The 20,779-nt window shown below is 60.7% G+C and overlaps 1 protein-coding gene across 3 annotated transcripts; it reads right to left on the reverse strand.

The window, feature by feature from the left end:
* Window positions 1–3,273: 3,273 nt before the first annotated feature.
* BBC3 (BCL2 binding component 3) lies at window positions 3,274–11,705 on the reverse strand. 3 transcript variants are annotated; one of them, XM_070223101.1, is made up of 4 exons: window positions 11,577–11,705; window positions 7,386–7,674; window positions 5,756–5,946; window positions 3,274–4,369 (listed from the first exon to the last, which is right to left on the reverse strand). In XM_070223101.1, exons 2-4 carry the CDS (start codon window positions 7,657–7,659, stop codon window positions 4,253–4,255), a joined length of 582 nt encoding a protein of 193 aa, XP_070079202.1. In that variant the 5' UTR covers window positions 7,660–7,674; window positions 11,577–11,705; the 3' UTR covers window positions 3,274–4,252. The 3 variants fall into 3 exon arrangements, with proteins under 3 accessions (XP_070079202.1, XP_023505755.1, XP_023505756.1); XM_023649987.2 differs by lacking the exon at window positions 11,577–11,705 and adding an exon at window positions 10,421–10,712; XM_023649988.2 differs by lacking the exon at window positions 11,577–11,705 and adding an exon at window positions 9,798–9,893.
* Window positions 11,706–20,779: the final 9,074 nt, after the last annotated feature.

The following is a 20,779-nucleotide window of genomic DNA, read 5'->3' on the forward strand; positions in this document are numbered from 1 at the left end:
TTCAGCCGAGCCCCTTGCTGACCACCGGACGGTGAGTGGATGGAGCAGGCTCAAAGCAGGGCTGAGGAGAACTGACTCTGAGCTCCGCCCGCGGCAGCGGTGTGATCGTCACAGCTGCACACATCCCCTCAAACAAAACAGTCACATCCTCTGGAGGAATGTAACAGAATCCAGAATGTCCAGCATGTAATCCCAAACTGGTATACACAGAATCAGGGACATGTGACCCATTCTCCAGGGGAGACAAGATGGCCGAGAGAATCCAGGTGTTGAGATTAGCAGACAAGGACTTCAAGGCAGTTACTACAACTCTGCCACTGAGGTAAAGGGAAATACAGGTGAGGTCTCGGCAGAGAACTAGCAAGGGTTAAAGAACCAAATGCATGTTCTAGGACGGAAGAATACGGTATCTGCAATCTTAGAAATTCACTGGTAGACCTAATAGAATGGAGATGAGAGAGAAAAGATTCTATGAACTGGAGACAGATTAATAGAAATTATCCAGTCTAAAAAAAGAGGAAAAACTTCTTTTTTTTTTAAGATTTTATTTTTCCTTTTTCTCCCCCAAGCTTCCCAGTACATAGTTGCACATTTTTAGTTGTGGGTCCTTCTAGCTGTGGCATGTGGGATGCCGCCTCAGCGTGGCCTGATGAGCGGTGCCATGTCCGCGCCCAGGATCCGAACCGGCGAAACCCCAGGCCACCAAAGTGGAGCCTGCGAACCCAAGCACTCGGCCACGGGGCTGACCTCGGAAACACTGAAATAACAAGATCTTCAGGGACTTGTGGGACACTATCGAAAGGTCTAATGTACATGTCATTGGAGTCCTAGAAGGAGAGGAGAGAGAGAATGGGGAAGAAAAAATATTTGAGTAAATAATGGCGCAAACTTCTGCAATTGGGTGAAAGAAATTTACAGACTTGAAAAGCTCAGTGATGGGGCCAGCCCTGTGGCCGAGTGGTTAAGTTCGCACGCTCTGCTTTGGCGGCCCAGGGTTTCGCCAGTTTGGATCCTGGGCACAGACATGGTACCGCTCATCAGGCCACGCTGAGGCGGTATCCCACATGCCACAACCAGAAGGACCCACAACTAAAAATACACAACTATGTACCGGGGGGGTTTGGGGAGAAGAAGAGAAAAAAAAAGAAAAGCTCTGTGTATCCCAAACAGGAGAAATACGAAAAGATCTGTGTGTAGACATATCGTGGTCAATATGAAGACCAAAAACGAGGAAATCTTGAAAGCAGCCTGGCGAAACCAGCGCATTACAAACAGGGAACTATGATTCAGATGGTCCCGGATGCATCATCAGAAGTGATGGAGGCCAGAAGGCAGCGAAACAACATTTCTAAAACGCCGAGAGAAGACTGGCAGCCCCGGAATTCTGTAACCAGTGCATATAGGTATTTTCAGATAAAAGAAAACTAAGAGAATTGGTCACCAGCAGAAATGCACTATAAGAAATGCTAATGGATATTGTCCGGGCTTAAAGAAGTTACCCCGGACTTCGGACTTCAGGACGCATCGAAGAGCACTGGATGGGGAGGAATTTTTTTTTTCCTGCTTTTTCTCCCCAAATCCCCCCCCAGTACATAGTTGTATTTTTAGTTGTGGGTCCTTGTAGTTGTGGCATGTGGGACGCCGCCTCAGCGTGGCCTAATGAGCGGTGCCGTGTCTGCACCCAGGATCCAAACCCTGGGCTGCCGAAGCGGAGCGCACGAAGTTAACCACTTGGCCACGGAGCCAGCCCCTAGGAGGAAATTCTTTTTCAAAGGCTATTTTTTCCTCTTAATTCCTTTGAAATAGATATGATTATTTAAAGTAAAAGTTATGATACTGTCTTGTGGAACTTAAAATGTGTGTAGATATAATCCAAATGACAACTGTAGCGTAAAACAAGGAGGAGGGAGGGTCATTGGACCTGCACGGTGGCCGAGTTTCTACGTCGTAAGCAAAGTGGTTCAATTCTAAGATGGCGAAGAGGTGAGGACGTGTTTGCGATCCCTAGGGCAGTGCTAAAAAAATGCTGACACACCAAAAGATAAAGGTGAAAGGATTCTGAAAAGGATTCAAATAATCCACGAGAAGCCAGGAGAAGAAACAGGAACCAAAACAGGACAAATGGAAAACAAATAATGAATCGATAGACCTAATCCAGCCAAGTGACTGATTCCGCGAACTGGTCCTGGCATGGGGAGGCGCCAGGTGGCGTGACCCAGGAGAGCTCTGCTGCCAGCCAGCCGCTGTGAACGCCCCCATGGGCCTAGGGCCTGTGCAGAGTGTTTAAGCAGGAAGAAAAATGCAGAGAATCGTATAATAAACCCCCAGGTACCCCCCATCATTTTGCCGCCTGCTTTGTTCGCTCACCGTTGTTTATTCATATTGCTACTGTTCTAGCTCATTCCAGTTAACTGCTGTCTGTTACTCTGTGCTGTGACGAGAGCTGATTTGATTTACCCTGTCGACTGCCGTTGGACACCTAGATGGCTGGGTTTGTGCGTTGCCAACACACGGACACTCGCACACATCCACTTTTCCACGAGACGCCCAGGAAGGCATTGCTGGCATAGGTATGCGTGTCCTCAGCTTGACAAGGTTTTGCCAAACTGCTCTCGAAAGTGATGGTTCCTGTTTCCCTCGCCCTGGCCTTTGAGGAGGAGAAGGGCCGTTTGCCTTGGGCTTCCCCTTTACCCGTGAGGACAGCCAGGAAGGGGAGAGCCGGGGCCTGAGCCTGCGTCTGTGCCAGTGAGTGGGGGAGAGGGCACGAGGAGAGCAGTTGGCCGGCGGCCTGTGTTAAGGGAGAGAACAGTAGGTGCCCCCTTCCTAGAGCGATTCCACACAGGCTTTTCTGGCTGGGCCTTAGCACCCGGCAGCCGCCCCGGAGAAGCTTCACTTGGGGCTCAACTCAGGGTGCCCTCCCCGATGTCACCCTCTGCCTTCATTGCTGACACGGTCCCCAGGACTCCTCATGGTGATGCTTCTGACTAAGTTTTAGATCATTTGTTCATTCAGTAAATGTCAGACCCCCATGGCATACTTGATCCAGTGGGGATAAAGCGCCAATAAGCCTGTCCCCACCAGGCTTTGCTTTCAGCGGGAGACCAATAGGGACGCATGAAGGCTGGGTGCAGGTGTCGCGCCCACGCTCCTCAGCCTTCCTCCAGATACAGCTACAGACGCCCGCGTGCCCTGTGGACCGCCTACCCCTCCCCTCCAGACAGGGGTCTCAGGCTCCGACAGACCACACGGAGGGGAAGGAGTGCACACAGCATCCACTGTTCCAATCTGATTTTATTGAAAAGGAAACATACAAAAATCATGTACAAAAAAAATTAACCAAACATGTACAGAAAATTCATTCCGGTATCTACAGCAGCGCATATACAGTATTTTACAGGCTGGGCCATCCCTCCCCGCTCCCAGACTCCTCCCTCTTCTGAGATTCCCCCCTCCCTGACTCCCCGTCTTCCCCCCAGCGCTTCGCCCTGGGGACTAAGGCTGGGGCGGTTTCCTCCGAAATCTCCCACCCCCCAAATGAATGCCAGTGGTCACACGTGCTCTCTCTAAACCTATGCAATGGGATTGATGGGGGCGGGGGGTGGTCACGGCAGAGCACAGGATTCACAGTCTGGGCCCCTCCTGGCCACCCCCAGATGAAGGTGGGGCAGGCATGCCCACCACCCGCCGGCTGGCTCAGGGAAGATGGCTGGGCGCCGGGCTGGGGCAGCCGACACACGCACCCCATCCTCTGGCTCCAGGAGGCTAGTGGTCACGTTTGGCTCATTTGCTCTTCACGGGCCCCCTCCCCAGGAGGAGGGGGGGAAGCACCAGGGGCCCGAGGCCAGGCCCAGAGTGAAGGAGCACTGGGAGGGAGAGTCCCCCAGTGTCACCCCTGCAGCTGGAACGGGCAGCCAGCACCAGCAGCCTTTCCTGAGATGGTGGTGGGCGGCACAGGCGGGCGGCTCGGTCCCCACCACCTCGGTCACCGCCGCCTTCAGACGCTGAGTCCGTCAGCCCTCTCTGCCCTGGCTCCTCAGCCAGGGGCCCAGGAGTCCACATCTCCGTCAGTGCACCCAGGCTAGGCCGGGGCTGGGTCTGCAGTGGCTGCCCTGGCCCGCCCCTGGGACAGGCAGGGCTGGTAGTCCAGTATGCTACATGGTGCAGAAAGAGCCCCCCGCGCTGGCCAGGGCGTCAGGAGGTGGGAGGGTCCTGCCCCCCAAGTCCCCGACGTCCCCCGGGCGGGTGCAGGCACCTAGTTGGGCTCCATCTCCGGGGCCGCTCGGCCCCTGGGTAGGGGCAGGAGTCCCATGATGAGATTGTACAGGACCCTCCAGGGCGAGGGGCGGTGTCGCTGCTGCTCCTCTTGTCTCTAGGGAAAGAGACAAGGAAGTCAGAGTGGGCTTGGGACGTGTGCCGGGCAGTGAGGAGCAAGGAAGGGTCCCAAGAGAGCTGCACCCTCATTGTTAATCCCAGTTCCTCCGCCCACCTGAGCCAATGTGGTCACCTTGAGGGTGGCACCTCACAGCAGTGTGGCGTTGGCAAGCTTTTTAAGTAATGCCAAACTAACCCAAACTAGCAATCATCTAGTAAGGCTGAGGGCGGGCAGACCACCAGGGATGTCCACTGGAGACACACAAGTGCACCTGGTGATGGACATTGTTTGGAAGAGGGGTGAAAAAAGCCAATAGATAAAATTTGAAACTTTTAAAAAATCTGAAATAGCCATCAATGAGAAAATGAGCAAGGATACTACGCGCTGATCCAACAGGATGCTACATAGCAGGAAAAAAGAAAGAAGGAAAGCTCCTTTGCCCGAGTGAATGGATCTCAAGCATAATACTGAGGGGCAACTTTGGAGAGGAACACACCATATCGTGTATGTTAAGCCCTAAACGCCCCCAATCCTAAGCATTGGGTGCGTCCTGATAAATCCATAGTAAAAGGATCAGCACCTGCAGAGGCCGGGACAAGCCACCTCGAGGGGCTGCCCTTGGAGGAGGGGAGGGGACGGGAGGGAACTGGGGGCTTCACAACATCCGGTGTTTGTTTTCCTCTGAACAAGCAAGCGATGCGGGTGTCGCGTTCAGCTCGGACAGGGCCGGGGTCGGGCGCCCTGAGGCTTGTTAGCCTCTGTTCTCCGCTGCAGGCTCAGATTCTGTTCTAATAAGAGGCCGGGATGCGGGCGCGGGGCGGGGCCTCCGCGGGGAGGGGCGGGGCTCCAGGGAAGGGGGCGGGGCCGCCGCGGGCTGCGGGCAGGGCCTCCATGGGGGGAAGGGGGGCCGGGGGCGGGGCCTTCGCGGGGAGGGGCGGGGCTCCCGGGAAGGGGGCGGGGCGCCGCGGGCCACAGGCGGGGGCGGGGCCTCCGCGGGGAGGGGCGGAGCTCTCGGGAGGCAGGGCGGTGCGCCGCGGGCGGGGGGCGGGGCGGGGCGGCCTCGCCGCCGCTGCTGACTCACCGGCTATAAATAGCCCGCGATATAGGAGCCGCTCCGGCGCGCGCCGCCCTCAGTCCCCGCGGCCGCGGGCACGGGTGCGCCGCAGCGCTCCAGGCCGACCCGGCCCCCAGCCCTCGCCCGAGCCGTGCCAGCGCCGGGCGGGCCCCGCGGCGGCTCCGCGGGCGCGCCGCCCCTCCCGTCGGCCTGTCCCCGGCGCGACCCCGCCGCGCAGGGCAGCAGCTGCCGCACATCTGGCGGGCCGCCCGCAGCCCCCTCCCCGGCGGGAAGTCCCACCTGCCGTCTACCCCTCCCCCCGCACTCACCCGCCGCTCGTACAGCGCGTTCAGGTCGTCCGCCATCCGCCGCAGCTGGGCCCCGATCTCCCGGGCCCACTGCTCCTCCTCCCCCCGGACTCCCGGGGCTGCCTGGGTGGGGCCGCCCTCCAGGGCCCCCGGGGCGCTGGGCACCGGCGACTCCAGGTGCTGCTCGGCCGGCAAGAGTGAGGGCTGTGGACCTGGGAAAAGCCGAGGGGCGTGGTCAGCGCCCACCACCCCTCTAGGCCCGAAAGTGTCCCGAGGGACCAGTTCGCCAGGGCCGGCTTCTCCCTTTTCCTCCAGCCCGATTTCTCTTCCGCTCCCCGCCTTATTTCTAGCGATTCGGTTTTCCCCTCTTAAATCCAGATTTCTCAGCTCCTACTCCTCAGGCACCAGAAAGCAAGACGAGGTCTTGGCGGGGGCCTTCTCTGGGGTCACCTGTCTAGCCAGCTACCACCCCACTAACTGTGTTAGTCTCGAAGTCCTTCCTCTTATCCGACCTAAGTACCGCTGTGCCAAAACGGGGTCAAATTTTGCCTGCTTCATTTAACAGATGGGGAAACTGAGGCCCACCGTAAGAAATGGCCCAAGGTCACACAGGGATACAGTGACTGACTACACCCAGAGTCACAAGCCTCAGGTCTCCTGCCCTCTCGTGTCCAACCACAGTGAAGCCACACCCCCGGATGTGGCAGGGGCCTGGAGACCAGAAGGCCAGACGGTGGCAGCCTCTGAGCACGGGCCTGGGGGGCTGGGATGCAGGAGATGCCTTCCTGCCCCACCCCCTTCTGAGCGCCTCTGACGTCTCTTCCTCCCTCCTGTCACACCACGTCCTGGCAGGAGGGATCCCTAAGGCCCCAAGTCAGGGCCTCAGTTTCCACACCTGTGACTCTCGTCATTGCAATCGGGTCCCCTCTGGCCCCCCGAGCCAGGGAACTGAGCCAGGGAAGTTTTCTCTCTCTTTACCTCCCTGGGCTCCAGGGAGGAAGGGCGGGCGGGAGGGTGGGGGTGGGGGGAGTGGAGAGGGAAACCAGGACCATCCTTCCCCTGACCCCAGAGTGCCGGCTGGGATGGGGCCAGCCGGGCACCACAGGGTTAACAGCCCATCAGGCAGGGGACCTTTAACCCTTCCCTCCCCAAGACTCACCCCTCCCCACTTTCTCAGCATAATGGCCCCTCCCCCTCTCCTTCCTCCTCCCGGACTGCGGAGAGGACGGTCCTGGCCAAAGAGATGCAGATAAAGGCATAAGGCCACCCTCGGGCCCTGCCCGAAGTCCTAAGGTGACAGTCCCCCCCGCGCTGCCCACACTCCCTCCAACTACAATCCTCAGGGGGCGTTAAGGGGACCCAGACTAGGGGAGGGGGCTGGGAAACAGCTGTTGCCCCAGGCCCGGAAAAGGCCGTGGGCTGCAACTCGGGGACTGACTGCAGTCAGATTCCAGGAGGGACTTCCCACGCGGCCTCCCCCCACCCCCAGCCTCCCACTCCGTCTTCCTGCTTCTTGCAACACAAAGACCACACTGGCCACACCCTCCCCGGGGCCCGGCCGGCTCGCCGCCTCCCCCCTCGCTCCCGCTGCTGCAGAGCCTCGGGGGCTCTGTCCCGGCTCCCATCACCCCTGCGGCGGCCGGGCACTCACCGTCGGGGCGCGGGGCTCGGGGACGGCTGCGGGGGCCCCCAGGCCAGCGGGGGCCCCCCAGGGCGGCGGTGACGGCGGGCGGGGCGGCGGGGGCGCAGAGGTAGGCAGCGGGCAGCAGGGCGGGCGCGGCGGGCGCGGCGGGCAGGCCGGGCTCGCAGAGGCCGCAGGACACGGCCGAGGGCACCAGGCGGCTGAGCGGGAAGGGGCGCGGGCCGTCGCGGGCCAGGCCCTCTACCGGCTCCGGGGAGCTGCCCTCCTGGCGTGCTCGGGCCATGGCGCTCCCTGGGGCCTGCGGGACAGGGAGAGGGGGCGGTCAGCCGGGAAGTGCCAGGGCACAGGGGCCCCACGGTGCACACACCTTCCCCGGGTGCCAGGGCACCCCCGCTCCTGCCCACAGTGATGAGCACACATGGGCGGCAGGGAAGCCCGGGGTGGCACCCACAACACACACACATGGCCCAGATGGCAGGGACTGTAGGTGTGCGTGATGGCACCACAAGACACCCCCCCCACCCCCACCCCAGGGGCTGACCCAGGGCATGGCTGGGGGGGACAGCCTCCCATGCACATGGTGATGGTGACACATGAGGGACAAGGAGGCACAGGATGGCTGTCACAGCAAGTACAAGGGCTCACAGGGGACCCAGATGGAGGGATCCGTCAGGTGTGTGTGTGTGTGTGTGAGGGTTGTCAGTCCCACAACACAAACTCACCCACCCTGGGATTCACACAGGGCATGAGCGGTGGGGTTAACTTCCAGGACACAGTGATGGGCACACACAGAGGGCAGCCAGGCACTGGGATGCTCCCACAACACACACAGGGACTCACACAGGACCCACATGGAGAAGACTGTTGGGGTGTGTATGAGGGTACACAACACAAACACACAAGGACTCACGCGGGACTGGCCAGCCTGACCTCCCACCTCATCTCCCCTTTGCACAGAAACATCGAGATGGTCTCCATCTCGGATATTGCTACTCAGCACACAGGACACACACACACACACACACACTGACCAAAACTGGGCACACACAAACACACACAGACCATCAGAAGAGCTATACCCACAATGCATACTGGCTGGCACAACCCATCACCATCCGTGTACACACACATATACAATCTGTCAGAATCTCACACACTGACCTACTGTTGATATGCCCAGGGACACAAACACACACACACACACACACACAATGCAGCCATCACCAGCACAGACAGAAACTAACTAGGCACTGCCACACTTCTCAAACACACATGCCCCTCCCCACACACATACACACCCAAGAGATAAGACCTACGCACCTCAGGACTCACACAGAGATCAACACAAACCAGACATCCACGGACATCCACACACCAACACAACGGAAACACACCCTCTTGTCACCAACTCTCAGCCCCCAGGACACATGTGAATCAGGCAGATACAGACACATGTCATCAGACCCAGATCCATCACCACACATCCCGGCAACAACTCAGGGACCCAACAGCAGACATCCACCTGCCCTCCTCCCCCAACCTCAAAACATCACCAACTGTCCGCCCCGGACACACACACACACACACACACACAGCTCAGCGAACTCATCCACACAGCCCTGGCAGCGCGCACACCTAAGGCACCCACCGAAAACACTGGTCTCACGTGACTGACATAAACACTACACACACGCAGCCCACATGACACACGAGCCAGCCGATCACAGGGACAAGACCCTCAGACCTAGGGCACACACACACACACACCGGGGCTCATACACAGCCCCGTGCAAGAGGCTGCCAGCAAGCCCCACCGACCTCACTGCACAGACCCCACCAGCCGCGGTCCTTGATCCTCAGACGCGATGCCAGACACACAAGCCCAACACAGACCGAGACAACCCTCCAGCACACACACACCCCACACACAGAACTCACACAGGCACCTGGAGAGAAAACAGGCATCGGCATTCAGCAGGCACACCGTCACCAACGCGGCCGAGACACATGCCCCGGAGATAACACACAGACAGTTCACAGAGACAAGCCGCCCGAGCACACAGACAGCACATCGGGCAAGACACACACACACACACATAAACAGCTCACTCAAGCAACCCACCAACACACCACAACCACACGCTACAGCCCCCGCAGGCAACACAGACCCACAGAATCACCCCCGGGGCAGCGCACACAGACAACTCTCACCGGGAACACACACACACACACACAGGTACACGCATGTAAACAGACCACCCACCCCTCGGGCACGGCAGACACGGCCAGAATCCCACACAAACACACATGGGGGACTCACGCGCACACCCCGCCGGGCCACAGCCCCCACATGCCCCTGCCCGGACACAGCCACTCCCCGCAGACCCCAGCGCAAACTCGGAGCCAGACGCACGCACACACCCAGGCGAGACACCTGCAGATCCACAGCCCCGCACACGCGCGCTCCCACGGCGGGCCCAGACGCCCCCCGCGCTGTCACAGCCCCCCCACCCCGCCGCCGCCACGTGCGCCCGCCCCGCCCGCCAGGCGAGCGCGGGGCCAATAACCGGCTGTTGCTGGGGCGCAGCCCCCGCCCGCCGGAGCCGCAGACTCCACGGCCCGCGAGCCGCCCCCTGTCACCGCCCCCAGCGGGCGCGCGCCCGGGGTGTGGCCGCCCCGCCACGCCGTCCCCCCCCCCGCGCGCGCCCCTCCCGGACTGCGGGGGCCGGGGCCGTCGGGGTCGCCTCACTTCCCCGGGGCCGCACGGGCCGCCAGGGGGCGCTGCCGAGCCCGCACCCCATTGTTTGTAAACAAACCCGCCGGACCGCGGAGGCACCTGCGCTCCCGGACCCTGGGTGCCTCCCGCCCGGCGACCCCAGCCCAGGGGGCCCTCGGAGGGGTGGAGGGCGGGGAGCGGGGGAGGCACGGTGCGGGGATGCAGCGCGCGCCCGGCGCGCTCCGAGTGCACTCCCGCCACCTCCTCCAGGGAGCCCACCGGGCCTGGCCGCCCGCGGCCGGCGGGGCCTCGGGGTGCGCGCACTCACCCCGGGGGCATGAACACGCCGGAGGGGGCGGTGATGCGGGGCGGGCGGCTTCCTTCGGGAGGGCGCGCCCGCCGAGCGCCGCTCGCTGCGGCGGCGGCTGCTGCTGCTGCTGCTTGCTGCTGCTGCTGCTGCCGCTCTAACTGCAGTGGCTACTGCTGTCGCTGTCGCCGCCGCCGCTCGGGCCGCAGGCGCGTCCGCGTCGTGGCCGCCGCCGCTGCCGATCTCGCTGCCGCCGCCGCCAGGCGCCCGCTCGCATGTGGCTCGCGCCGCGTCTCAGGCCGCCCGGCGGATCCCGGGCCCGCTCGGCTGCCGCCCCGCCCCGGCCCGCCGCCCCGCCCCCGCCCCCGCCCCCGCCCCCGCCCGGCGGTCCCACGCCCCGCCCCCGTGACGCCGCCGCCCCGCCCGCCGCCCGCCCGCCGCGGACAAGTCGGGACTTGCAGACGCGCGCCGCGCCCCCTACCTCCGCGCGGGGGCTTTCCCTGCAGCCGGGGCGGGGCGGGCCCGGCGGGCCGCGGGGGGCGGGGGGCGCCCGGACGGCGGGACAGGCGGACACGCGCGCTGACACACTGACACACTGACTGGGCCCCGCAGGCACACACCCCCGGCGACGCGAGCGCACACTGCCCGACTGGCGCTCCAGGGTACACAAAGTCACGTGCTGCCGAGGCCACGGGGACGCACGGCCGCGGCCGCACACACGCGCGCCCTGGACAGGGGCGTGGACACACAAACTCACACGCGCGGACACAAATGCAGAGACGGGCTCGCTGGCAGGGTCGCTGACACTCGGACAGGGACACACGGGGGTGCTCAAACCCCCACCGGGATGATCACACTTGGACCCCCAAAGTGGTCGCCAACATTGCCACTGAGCAGGCACCCACAACACACACGGTGATGGACTCACACCTACACAGGCGGACGGCATCTTTGGAAATACGAACTTCCTGAGAGGTGCAGACACACAAACACAGACGCCTGTCACAGGGACACCTGGACACACAGCCTGATATAGATGACACCCCACGGGGACACACAAACACACCCACGCCAGCTCACAGCTGACACACGACAACTGTCAGAAATTGACCCTCACAGACATAGATCAAGTCAGACACAGAAGAAACTGACCCTTGACACAGTCACAAAGTCAGACCTGTGACAGGTTCCTGCTAACTGGCCCACTGACGGGACACACTCCGGAGCGTGCACACCTGGCCACACTTGCCACGAGTCTGCTGGGGGACCCAGGGTGAGAAGGAAGCCCCAGGCGCCTGGCACAGACATGCCCGGGCAGCCCCTGCGCTGACTCTCACCCCCTCGCTGGCTCTCAGTTCCCTTTCCTTTCTCGGTTTCCCATTGTCACTCCCCCTCTCTCATGTGGTGGCCTGGTGTCCTTTCCTCCCCCAGGGCCCTGGGGCTCTGTCTACCCAGCACCTTCCATTTCCTCTGTTGTCAAACCTCAAACCAAACCATGTCACCAGAGTGTGAGTGGCCTCTGAGTGCCCAGCGCTGGGCTGGCAGAGAAGGGCGGCCAGACCCCAGCAGAGGTGGGCTTGTCCGGGTTCTCACACTCGGCTCCCTCAGGGGCCAGATCCTTCAGTTTCCCGAGAGAATCAGGAAACGCAGATCTCACGTGAGATCTAGATTTTAAATATCGGGAACTAATTCAGACTCCCTCCCTCCTTCCCTTCCTTCCTTCCTTCATTCCCCCTTCCTTCCTTCCTTCCTTTCTTCCTTCCAGTGTTTTTCAAACTGCCGGTCAGGAGCAAACCACGCATTGTGAAAGAGCCCTTGTGGATCTTATTGTTTTTATTCTAGTTTATTGAGATATATTTGTATGCAATAGAATGCTCTCTTTTTAGGTGGATAGTTTGGTGAGCTGTGACAAAGGTACCTTATGGCACACCAGCACAGTCAAGATCCAGAACATTCCTACTGCCCCAAATACCTCCCCTGTGTCTCTTTATAGTCAGTCCCTTCTACCTGCAACTTTAGGGGCTCCTGACCAGACTTTTAAAAAAATACAAAATAGGATATCCTTTAAAAAAATGGTGAAGTCAAAGGAAAATACGGTTTTGTGAAAATTTTGTTTATATATGGTGAGGACGTATCAGGCCACAAAGTGTATTTCTGGCTGTATGGAATGTAAAGGTGTTTGAGAAATGCCACTTTGGACATTTATTAAATGAGAGCATGCATGGAAGTCACTGAGAGCTGTGTGTGACAGGGTGTAAGTGCCAAGTAGATGTTAGTTATTGTCACTAGTATAACTAATTATTGTCACTGGGTGCTCAGTGTCCGAAAGAGATGAAGTGGGAGAGAGGCAGGCCCCGGCCCTGGGCTAGCTCATGGTCCAACCTGTACCCCTTACTCACCAGTCCGTGCCCCCAAGCTGCCCAATCTACGACTGGACCCCAGGAGGCCAGATGTGCTGGAATGTTCTTCTGAGAAGAATATGAGTGTGATGAGGGACAGTAGGAATCTGGGTTGGTGGGTAGGGTTGGGAGAGACGGGGAGAGGGCCAAGAGTCTACCAGGCCATGAGTGTTGTCACCAGTCACGATCCTCCCCACAAGCTAGTTCAGATCCTGTTCCAGATTCTCGCATCCTATTGCGCCAGACCAGGGGTCTCCAAACTCAAGAGCCGTCAGTAAATAAATGAGAGAAAGGAGTCCAGTGTAAGACAACAGGGAGTGGTGGGGACTGTGGCTAACTGGAGAAAGCATGTTCCTTCTAGAGGCATACAAGTAAAAGTTAAAAACTGTGGGCAAAGAAAAAGAAAGTTTGTGGCTGACTCAATGGCTGCCTTTTTTTTTTTTCCCCCTCCACAAAGCCCCAGTACATCATTGCATATCTTAGTTGTAAGTCCTTCTAGTTCTTCTATGTGGGACGCCGCCTCAGCAAGGCTTGACCAATGGCATGTAGGTCCACGCCCTGGATCCGAACTGGCGAACCTTGGGCCACTGAAGAGGAGTGCACGAACTTAACCACTTGGCCACAGGGCCAGTCCCTCGAGGGCTGCCTTTTTGAGGCCCCCACCCAGGGGCACATGGAGGGAGAAGGCCCAACCTCCATCTTCCAGACTCCGTCTCCCCCCTCCACAGACAGCGGGTCTCCTGAGGGACCGAGGGACTCCCTCCTCAGTTCCTGGAGGAGCATCTGGGCCTCCCTCAGACCCTGCCTCTGGTCCCTGCTCCCCTGGAGAGGGCACAAGGGGCCCTGAAGCTTTGCGGGTCACAGACTTCTCTGAGAGAGGGTGAGAGATGGAGGTAAACTGAGACAGAGACAGAGAGAGACGAGATGACTCAGACAGAGGAGTGGATCGAGTCAGAAAGAGACCAGGGACAGACCAGACGGGGAGAGTCCAGGGTTTCCTAACCTCCTCTCTGTTGGCATTTGGGGCCGGACGACTCCTTGTTGTGGGGGCTATCTTGTGTTTTGTAGGGTGCCAGGAGCACCCCCTCCCTTGGTCACAATCAAAAATGTCTCCAGACATTGCCGATATGCCCTGGGGGAGGCAAAGTCACCTCCAGTTGAGGACACCAGCTGTGAGAAATCAGTCCGGGTCCCCACAGCTGCGGCCCGTGTCCCCAAAGCCTGCGTGCTGAGCTCACTGAAGAGCGTGGGCTCTGGGTCTAGATGGCCTGAGTTAGAATCCCCAGCTCTGCCGCTTACTGGCTGTGTGACCTTGGGCAAGTCATGATGTCTCTGAGCCTCGGTTTCTTCCTCTGCGAGTTGGGACAGCGCAAGTCCCTTCCTCATAGAATTGTGCAGAGTAAGAAAGTCAGTAAAAACAAAGCTCTGGGGCCTCGTGGGCGTTACCCATCCTTACGACCCCCAGTGTGGGCATCCGTGGACTCTCCCAGAATCCAGACAAGGACTTCAAGCTAAGACCCTCAGGTGGAAGCAGGGGGTCTCAAACTGGCGGCCCGCGGGCCAGCCACCGATGTGCTTTCCTTCTCTTTTTGAATATTAATTCTTCCCAAAGGGACGCTCAGCAGAGTGAAGCTCTCAGACTCGGGAGCCAGGCCACCTGGGTTCAAATGATGACCTTGAGCGAGCGGCTTCCCCTCTCCGTGCCTCAGTTTCCTCCTCTGTTCGAAGGACATCACCCTAGGACCCAAACTCTTGTGAAGATGAAACGAGTTCCTATTGGTAACGCACTTCGAACAGGGCCCGGCAGGCAGGAGGGGGGGCCTGCCTGGGAAGCGCTGCTTAGAGAACAGAAACGTCCCAGCTCGTTTCCCGCAGATGCACAGCCTTCGCCAACGTGTGTGTGCCGTTCTGGGGAAGTCGGGTTCTCAGCACGAGGAGAGGGAGTTATTAACTTTTCACCGCAGGCCCCGAGTCCGGGAAGGGGAGGGGGGCCTCCCGGGTCCCCTCGGTGCGGCCGGCCCGCAGGCCCCGGGGGGGGGGGGGGGGGGGGGGCTGGACCGGAGCGGGGTGGGGGCTGGGCGGGGGCGCGGGCGTCCGCGGGGTCCGAGCGGCCGGCGCGTGTGAAGGTTACCGCTCCCCGGCGGGGCGGGGGCCGCGCGCTGTTGCTGGGGTCTGCGGGGCCTGCCTGCGCCCGCGCCCCCCCTCCTTCCCGGCCAGCCAGTGAGCGGTACCCGCCGCCGTTGCCAGGGGAAACTCGCCGCCCCGTTACCCAGCAACAAGCCTGGCCCAACCAGGCGCGAGGACCCCCAGGCCCCGCCCGCCACTGCCCACCGCGTGCCCAATGCCAGGCGGGCAGAGCCGGCCCGGCTCCCGGAGACGGCGAGCGCGCTCATTGGCCGCCGCCGCGCCCGCCCGCCCGGATCTGGGGGAGCCCTCGGCGCGGGGGGCGGGGAGCCGGGCCCCGGGGAGCTGCCGGGCGCACGGCCTGCAAGCCTGCGGCCGGCTGGGGTGAGGTCCGGAGCTGGCCACCGTCCCCCCCCCCGCCACCCCCCGTGCGCCCCGCCCCGCGCTCTCGGAAGAGGATGGGCACTTGAGATGGGCTGGAAACCAGGGCTGCGCGGGCCGGCCCTCCCCCCAGGAAGGCACGCTGGAGTTGGCCGTGTGAAAACGGGGACCAAGCGTTCCCCTCCCAGAAGGAGACCTGGGCGTCCTGACCCCATGAAGACAGGGGCTGGTTGTTCTCCCCAAATGGGATTCGGGCATCGTGGCTCTTGAAAATAGGGGCTGAGAGTCCACCCCCCCCGAAAAAGACCCAGGCGTCCTGACCCCATAAAAATAGGGGTGCCCCTGCCCCTCCCCGAAGGACCCGGGCATGCCCCGTCCTGTGACAAGGAGGATATGTGCCCCCTGCCCCCAAGGGACGCTAGTTTCCCAGCTCCAGGAAACAAGGGCTGAGGGTGCCCCCACAAGGGGACCCAGCCACGTGGGATCCTGTGAAAGTTAGTATTGAGCATTACCACCCCCCCCCCCAGGAAATGGGGACTCAGGCCTTTGGACCCCCAGACCCTGAGATGCCTCCCCCGCAACAGTCACCAGACCCTCAGGTGTCTAATCCATCCAGATGACCACCTGCCCAGGCCCAGGGTGCAGACCTGCTGGCTCCCCTCCCCTCTGAGCTTTTCTCCCCAGGGTCCCGCTTGTGGATCTCCCAGGACTCAGGCACTTGACCTGGGTCGCTCCCTCTACTCTTTGGCACCCCCCCTCCCCCCCCCCCCCCCCACACACACACCAGGGTCCCAGGCCTCACAGTGCCAAGGATCCCGGAGTCTAAGCCCCAAGTCTCTCAGACCCCGCCCTCCAGACCCCTGGCGAAGTGACCCAGCCCCTGTCAGGGGCGCACGGGGCCCCTTCCCTGTCCCGGGGCCCCGGGAATGCCCAGGACCCCAGTTCTGGAACATCTAGCCTCTCAGTGCCTTTGGTCGGCCACCAAAGATCCAGGACCGGGAGCCTCCAGTCTCCAGGGACCGTGATGTGAGCCCCAGGCCACTCCAGAGACGCTCAGATTCCTCAGTCCCCACCCCAGGGGGACCCAGGCAGCGCAGCCCCCAGCTCCAGACCCTGGTGAGCCCAGGTGCCGCTGCCCTAACCCCGGTACCTGGGCGGGGGTGGGGGGGGCGGAGTCGAGGATTACTCAGCCTCCAGAATGAGAGGATGACATCATCCTGGGGGGGGCTGACTAATGGCCGCGCTGGGGGGGGGCGGGGAAGTTTACCCGGTAACAGCGCGGCTGCACAGCCCCGCCCCCCGGGAAGGGCCAGGAGGGGGAGGCATAAGCATACACACACACACACACACACAACACACACAGATACACAAACGCACTCAGCAGCCCCCTCCCCCAGCATCGCACATGCCTACATGTTATTGGGGCCAGGGCAGGGATGGGGGTGTGTGGGGTGCTCTGTCCGTCTGCCCCGGCAGTGTGCCGTGTGTCAGGGGGTGGCATATGAGGGTGGTGGTGTGCTGTGTGTGTGTGTGTGTGTCAGTGTGCTATTGTATGATGTTCGGGTGTGCCGCTGTGAGTGTGATGGTGTATCTATGTGTTGTTTGTGTCGGTTGTGCAATGTGGTATGTGTGGGTGGGATGGTGTGTTCATGTGAGTGTGTTTCTGTGACACGGGGACTGTATAGGTGTTGGGATGATGCGTGTTAGCAGAAACTTGTGAACGTGCTGTGTCATTGTGCTGTTGTGTTCATGTGGTTGTATGTATCAGTGTAATGCTGTGTGTCAAGCTGGTTGTGTCACTACGATGGTGTCGGTGCAATCTGTGTGTCAGTGGGATTATGTGTGTATGCCGTGATGGTTGTGAGTGTGTGCACACTGCTGCATGTCCATGGGGTTGTATGTGCTGTTGTATATGTCAGTGGAATTGTGTTGTGTTGTGTGTAACGGGTGTGTTGTGTGTCACTGTGAGAGTGTGTGCGCATGTGCTTTGCTGGGTGTCAGGGGGAAGATGTGCATGCATGTCACTGTTATTGTGTGTGTCTGGACAAGGCAGTGTATAGTGGAATTGTGTGTGTAACACTGTCATTGTGTCTGAAATGTTGTGTGTCTGTGGGACTGTGTGTTATTGAGTGTAGGTGCCTCTGTGCCATGCTGTGTGTCATTGTAAGTGTGTATCACTGTGGTGCATTGGTCAGCGTGATGTTGTGTGTCCATGACATTGTATATATGTTCATGAGGTTGTGTCTCTGTGCAATATGTGTCACTGTGATTGTGTGTGTCCCTGTGACAGTGTGGATGTCAGGACCAACTGGCTGTGGGATTATGAGGGTGTCACTGTGATCGTGTGTGTCACTGATATTGTGGGTTCTAGGGACTAAGTCGTGGAGACTGCATGCGCCTGGGCGATGCTGGGTGTCAGTGTGGTTGTGTGTTAGGGTCACGCTGTGTGTCATTGTGATTGCGGGTCTGGGCCGTGCCGTGTGTCCTGGGACTGTGTCTGTGTCCCTGAGATGGTGTGTGTGTGTGTGTGGGATGCTGTGTGCGGAGGTCACTGTGCTGGGGGGTGGGGTGTGTGTGGGGTTGGAGGGGGGGCGACGCCGCGCGTCCCTGGGACGGTGGGTGTGCGTGAGCCGCGGTGACTGGGTGTCGCCGGCCTCGCCGGGGGCCGGGGGAGGAGGCGCGCGTCGGCAGCCCTCCTGCCCGAGAACAGCGGCGCCGCGCTCTGATTGGCTGCGGCCTCGCCAGTGAGCAGCGCCCGAATCCTGCGGTAACTCGGTAACTCGGGGGCCCGGCCGCCGCCCGCCCCGCCCTCGGCCCGCAGCCCTGCCCCGCCCGCGACCCCGGCGGCCCCTCCCCGCCTCCCCACCGCTCGGCCCCCTCCGCTGTGCTTCCCCATCTCTGCCTCTACTTCCCCATCCCCGCCGCTCCCAGGTCTCTCTCCCCCTGTGTCTCTATTTTTGTCTCTGTGCCCTACATGCCACCTGCGTCTCTCCCCGTCTCTGTCTCCTCCATCTCTCTCTCCTGTCTCCATCTCTCTCCCTCCCTCTGACTTTCCTCTTCTCTCTGTCCCTGCCTCAGTTTCCCCATCTTTGTCTCCCCTCCCTCTTATCTCTGTCTCTCTCTCCCTCCCCTTACTCCCACGACCCTGCTCAGAATTCACTTTCCACTCTGCGCGGACAGCCAGGGGACCCTTGGCGACTTCCTCTTCGCCCCCCTCCCCGCAGGCCCGGGATTCTGGCCGCGGGCCCCACGCAGGGCAGACTTCAGGAAGGACTTCCCACCCGGGTCCAGCACCCCCGCTTTATCGCCGGGGGCCAGGCGGAGGCCGGGCGGCCCCGCGGCTTCCGGAGGCGCCCGGGCGGGATGAGCTCAGCGCGCGTTGGCTCGGGTTTCATCAGCCGCCCGCGCCGGGCTCGCCCCGGCCGCATCCCGCGCGCGGAGGGCCGATCGCCGGGCGCCTGCTGCCCCCGAGCGGCGAAGGCCGGAAGCGCGGGCGCCCCGAGAAAGGCCTCTTCGCCGCTCGCGACGTCACCGGGTCCCCAAGGCCGCAAAGACGAGCCCACTTAATCCTCGAGGTGGAGGCTGTTGTAAATCCCGTGCACGACGGGGAAACTGAGGGCAGAGAATTGAGTCGGCCGCCTGAGGTCACGCAGCCCTTCGGGATGCTCGGCCGCAGACTGTGATGTCTGGGGTCACTGATTCTTGCATTCATTCATTCATTCATTCATTCATTCATTCATTCAGCAAAGATGTCCCGAGGACCTCCTCCGGGCCAGGCGCTGCTGGAGGCACTGGGGATGCAGGAGTGACCCCAACGCCCCCGAAGCCCTGCCCTCGTGGGGCCGATACCCTGGTCTGGGGGAGACGGACAAGGAAGGACATGCGTCACAACAGGAAGTGGGTGTGGAAGTAGGAAAAGGAAGCAGGGAAGGGGGCTCGAGAGTGTGCACGGTGGTCTTATTCGCTAGGGTGACCAGGGAAGGTCTTCCTGAGACACGGATAGTTGAGAAAAGGCCCAAAGGAGGCGAGGGAGCAAAGAGAGCCCCAGACAGAGGGAGAAGCAGGTGCAAAGGTCCTGAGGCCCGAGCGGGCGTGTCCCGGAGCGTGAGGAGCTACTGTGCGTTTGGAAGGGCTGGAAGGGCGTGAGCCAGCGGACAGGGCTGGGAGGTGAGGTCCCGGAGCGGGTTAGACGGCGGTGAGGACTTGAGAGCTTTGACTGAGTGAGGAGGGGGCCCCGGGCGGGTGTGAGCGGAGAGGCACGTGAGCGGACTTCGTTCTAACGGGCGCCCTCTGGTGGCCAAGTGGGACCAGGGAGCCCAGCGAGGAGGCGACGGGGATAAGGGGACAGGACCAGGGGACCAGAGAGGAGGCTGCGGGGTCAGATGGAAGGTGGAGCCGACGGGATTGGCGAGGATGTGATGGAAAGAGGGAGGTTTTGGCCTGAACAGCTGGAGGGATGAAGAAGCCGAGAGAATAATAATAATAAATAAATAAATAGTTCTCACATTCTGTGCACCTACTCTGCGCCCGGCCTCGTTAAATCCTCATGGCCATCCTGAGGGTGGGGGGCGGAGGTGGGAGATGTAGAGGGTTCTAGATTTATTTAGAAAGCCGTGTCCGCATGACGGGCTCCGCGGCTGGCTGTGGGTTCCCCGGCTGACAGCCTCGATAGCAAACACACATAGTGTGTGGCTGCCACTGTTCCCGGCACCTCGATCATGTTATCTTTTTTAATCCTCACGACATGCTATCAGTGGCCCCATTTTACACGGGGGGAAACTGAGGCACAGAAAGCTTGCGCACCTGGCCTCCGCACGATACCACTGAAAATCATATATCAGTTTATTATAGACGTGCTATCGTGGGCTCCGGCAGTCAGGAAGAGCCCTCTGGGTTCAAATCCTGGCGAGACATGTGACCTCGGGCAGCTCACAACATCTCTGGGCTTCGCTGTTGGGCTCCATAAAATGGAGAGGATGAGAGTACCGGCGGCTCGGGGCTTCTGGGCCGAGTGGATGAGGTGACGCCCTGCCGTAACTAAGGGCGCCCGAGATGCAGAAAATGCTCTCTCGGTGTGAGTGCAGACTCTCTAAGGGCTGGGGACCCAGCGCTAGACAAGCCAAGGAGGACCTTAAAGCAATCAGGAGAAAACAAACATCCCTTCAAGGGGCCTGCATGCTTTGCATCGTGCACAGCCTCCTCCAGGCAGGCCCCCCGATTGCCTCCCTGCCTCTTCCCAGGCTCCGCAGGAGCTTAGCTTGTCTGTCCCTAGGCCTGTGCTGCTTGTGCCAGAGAATGTGACACCCTTTGCCTCCCATCAGGCCGGGCTGGGCCAGACTCAGTCTCCCTTTCCACCTTACAGCTGGTGAATGAAGCCACCGTATTCCCTTCGTCCACCCAGGACGCCCCCATATTCACTTAGCTTGGCCCGCGTTGCACTCTGGTCTCTGCTCAAATGTCACCTCCTCAGAGAAGC

Source organism: Equus caballus, chromosome 10, assembly GCF_041296265.1.
Source record: "Equus caballus isolate H_3958 breed thoroughbred chromosome 10, TB-T2T, whole genome shotgun sequence".
Taxonomy (NCBI): Eukaryota; Metazoa; Chordata; class Mammalia; order Perissodactyla; family Equidae; genus Equus; species Equus caballus.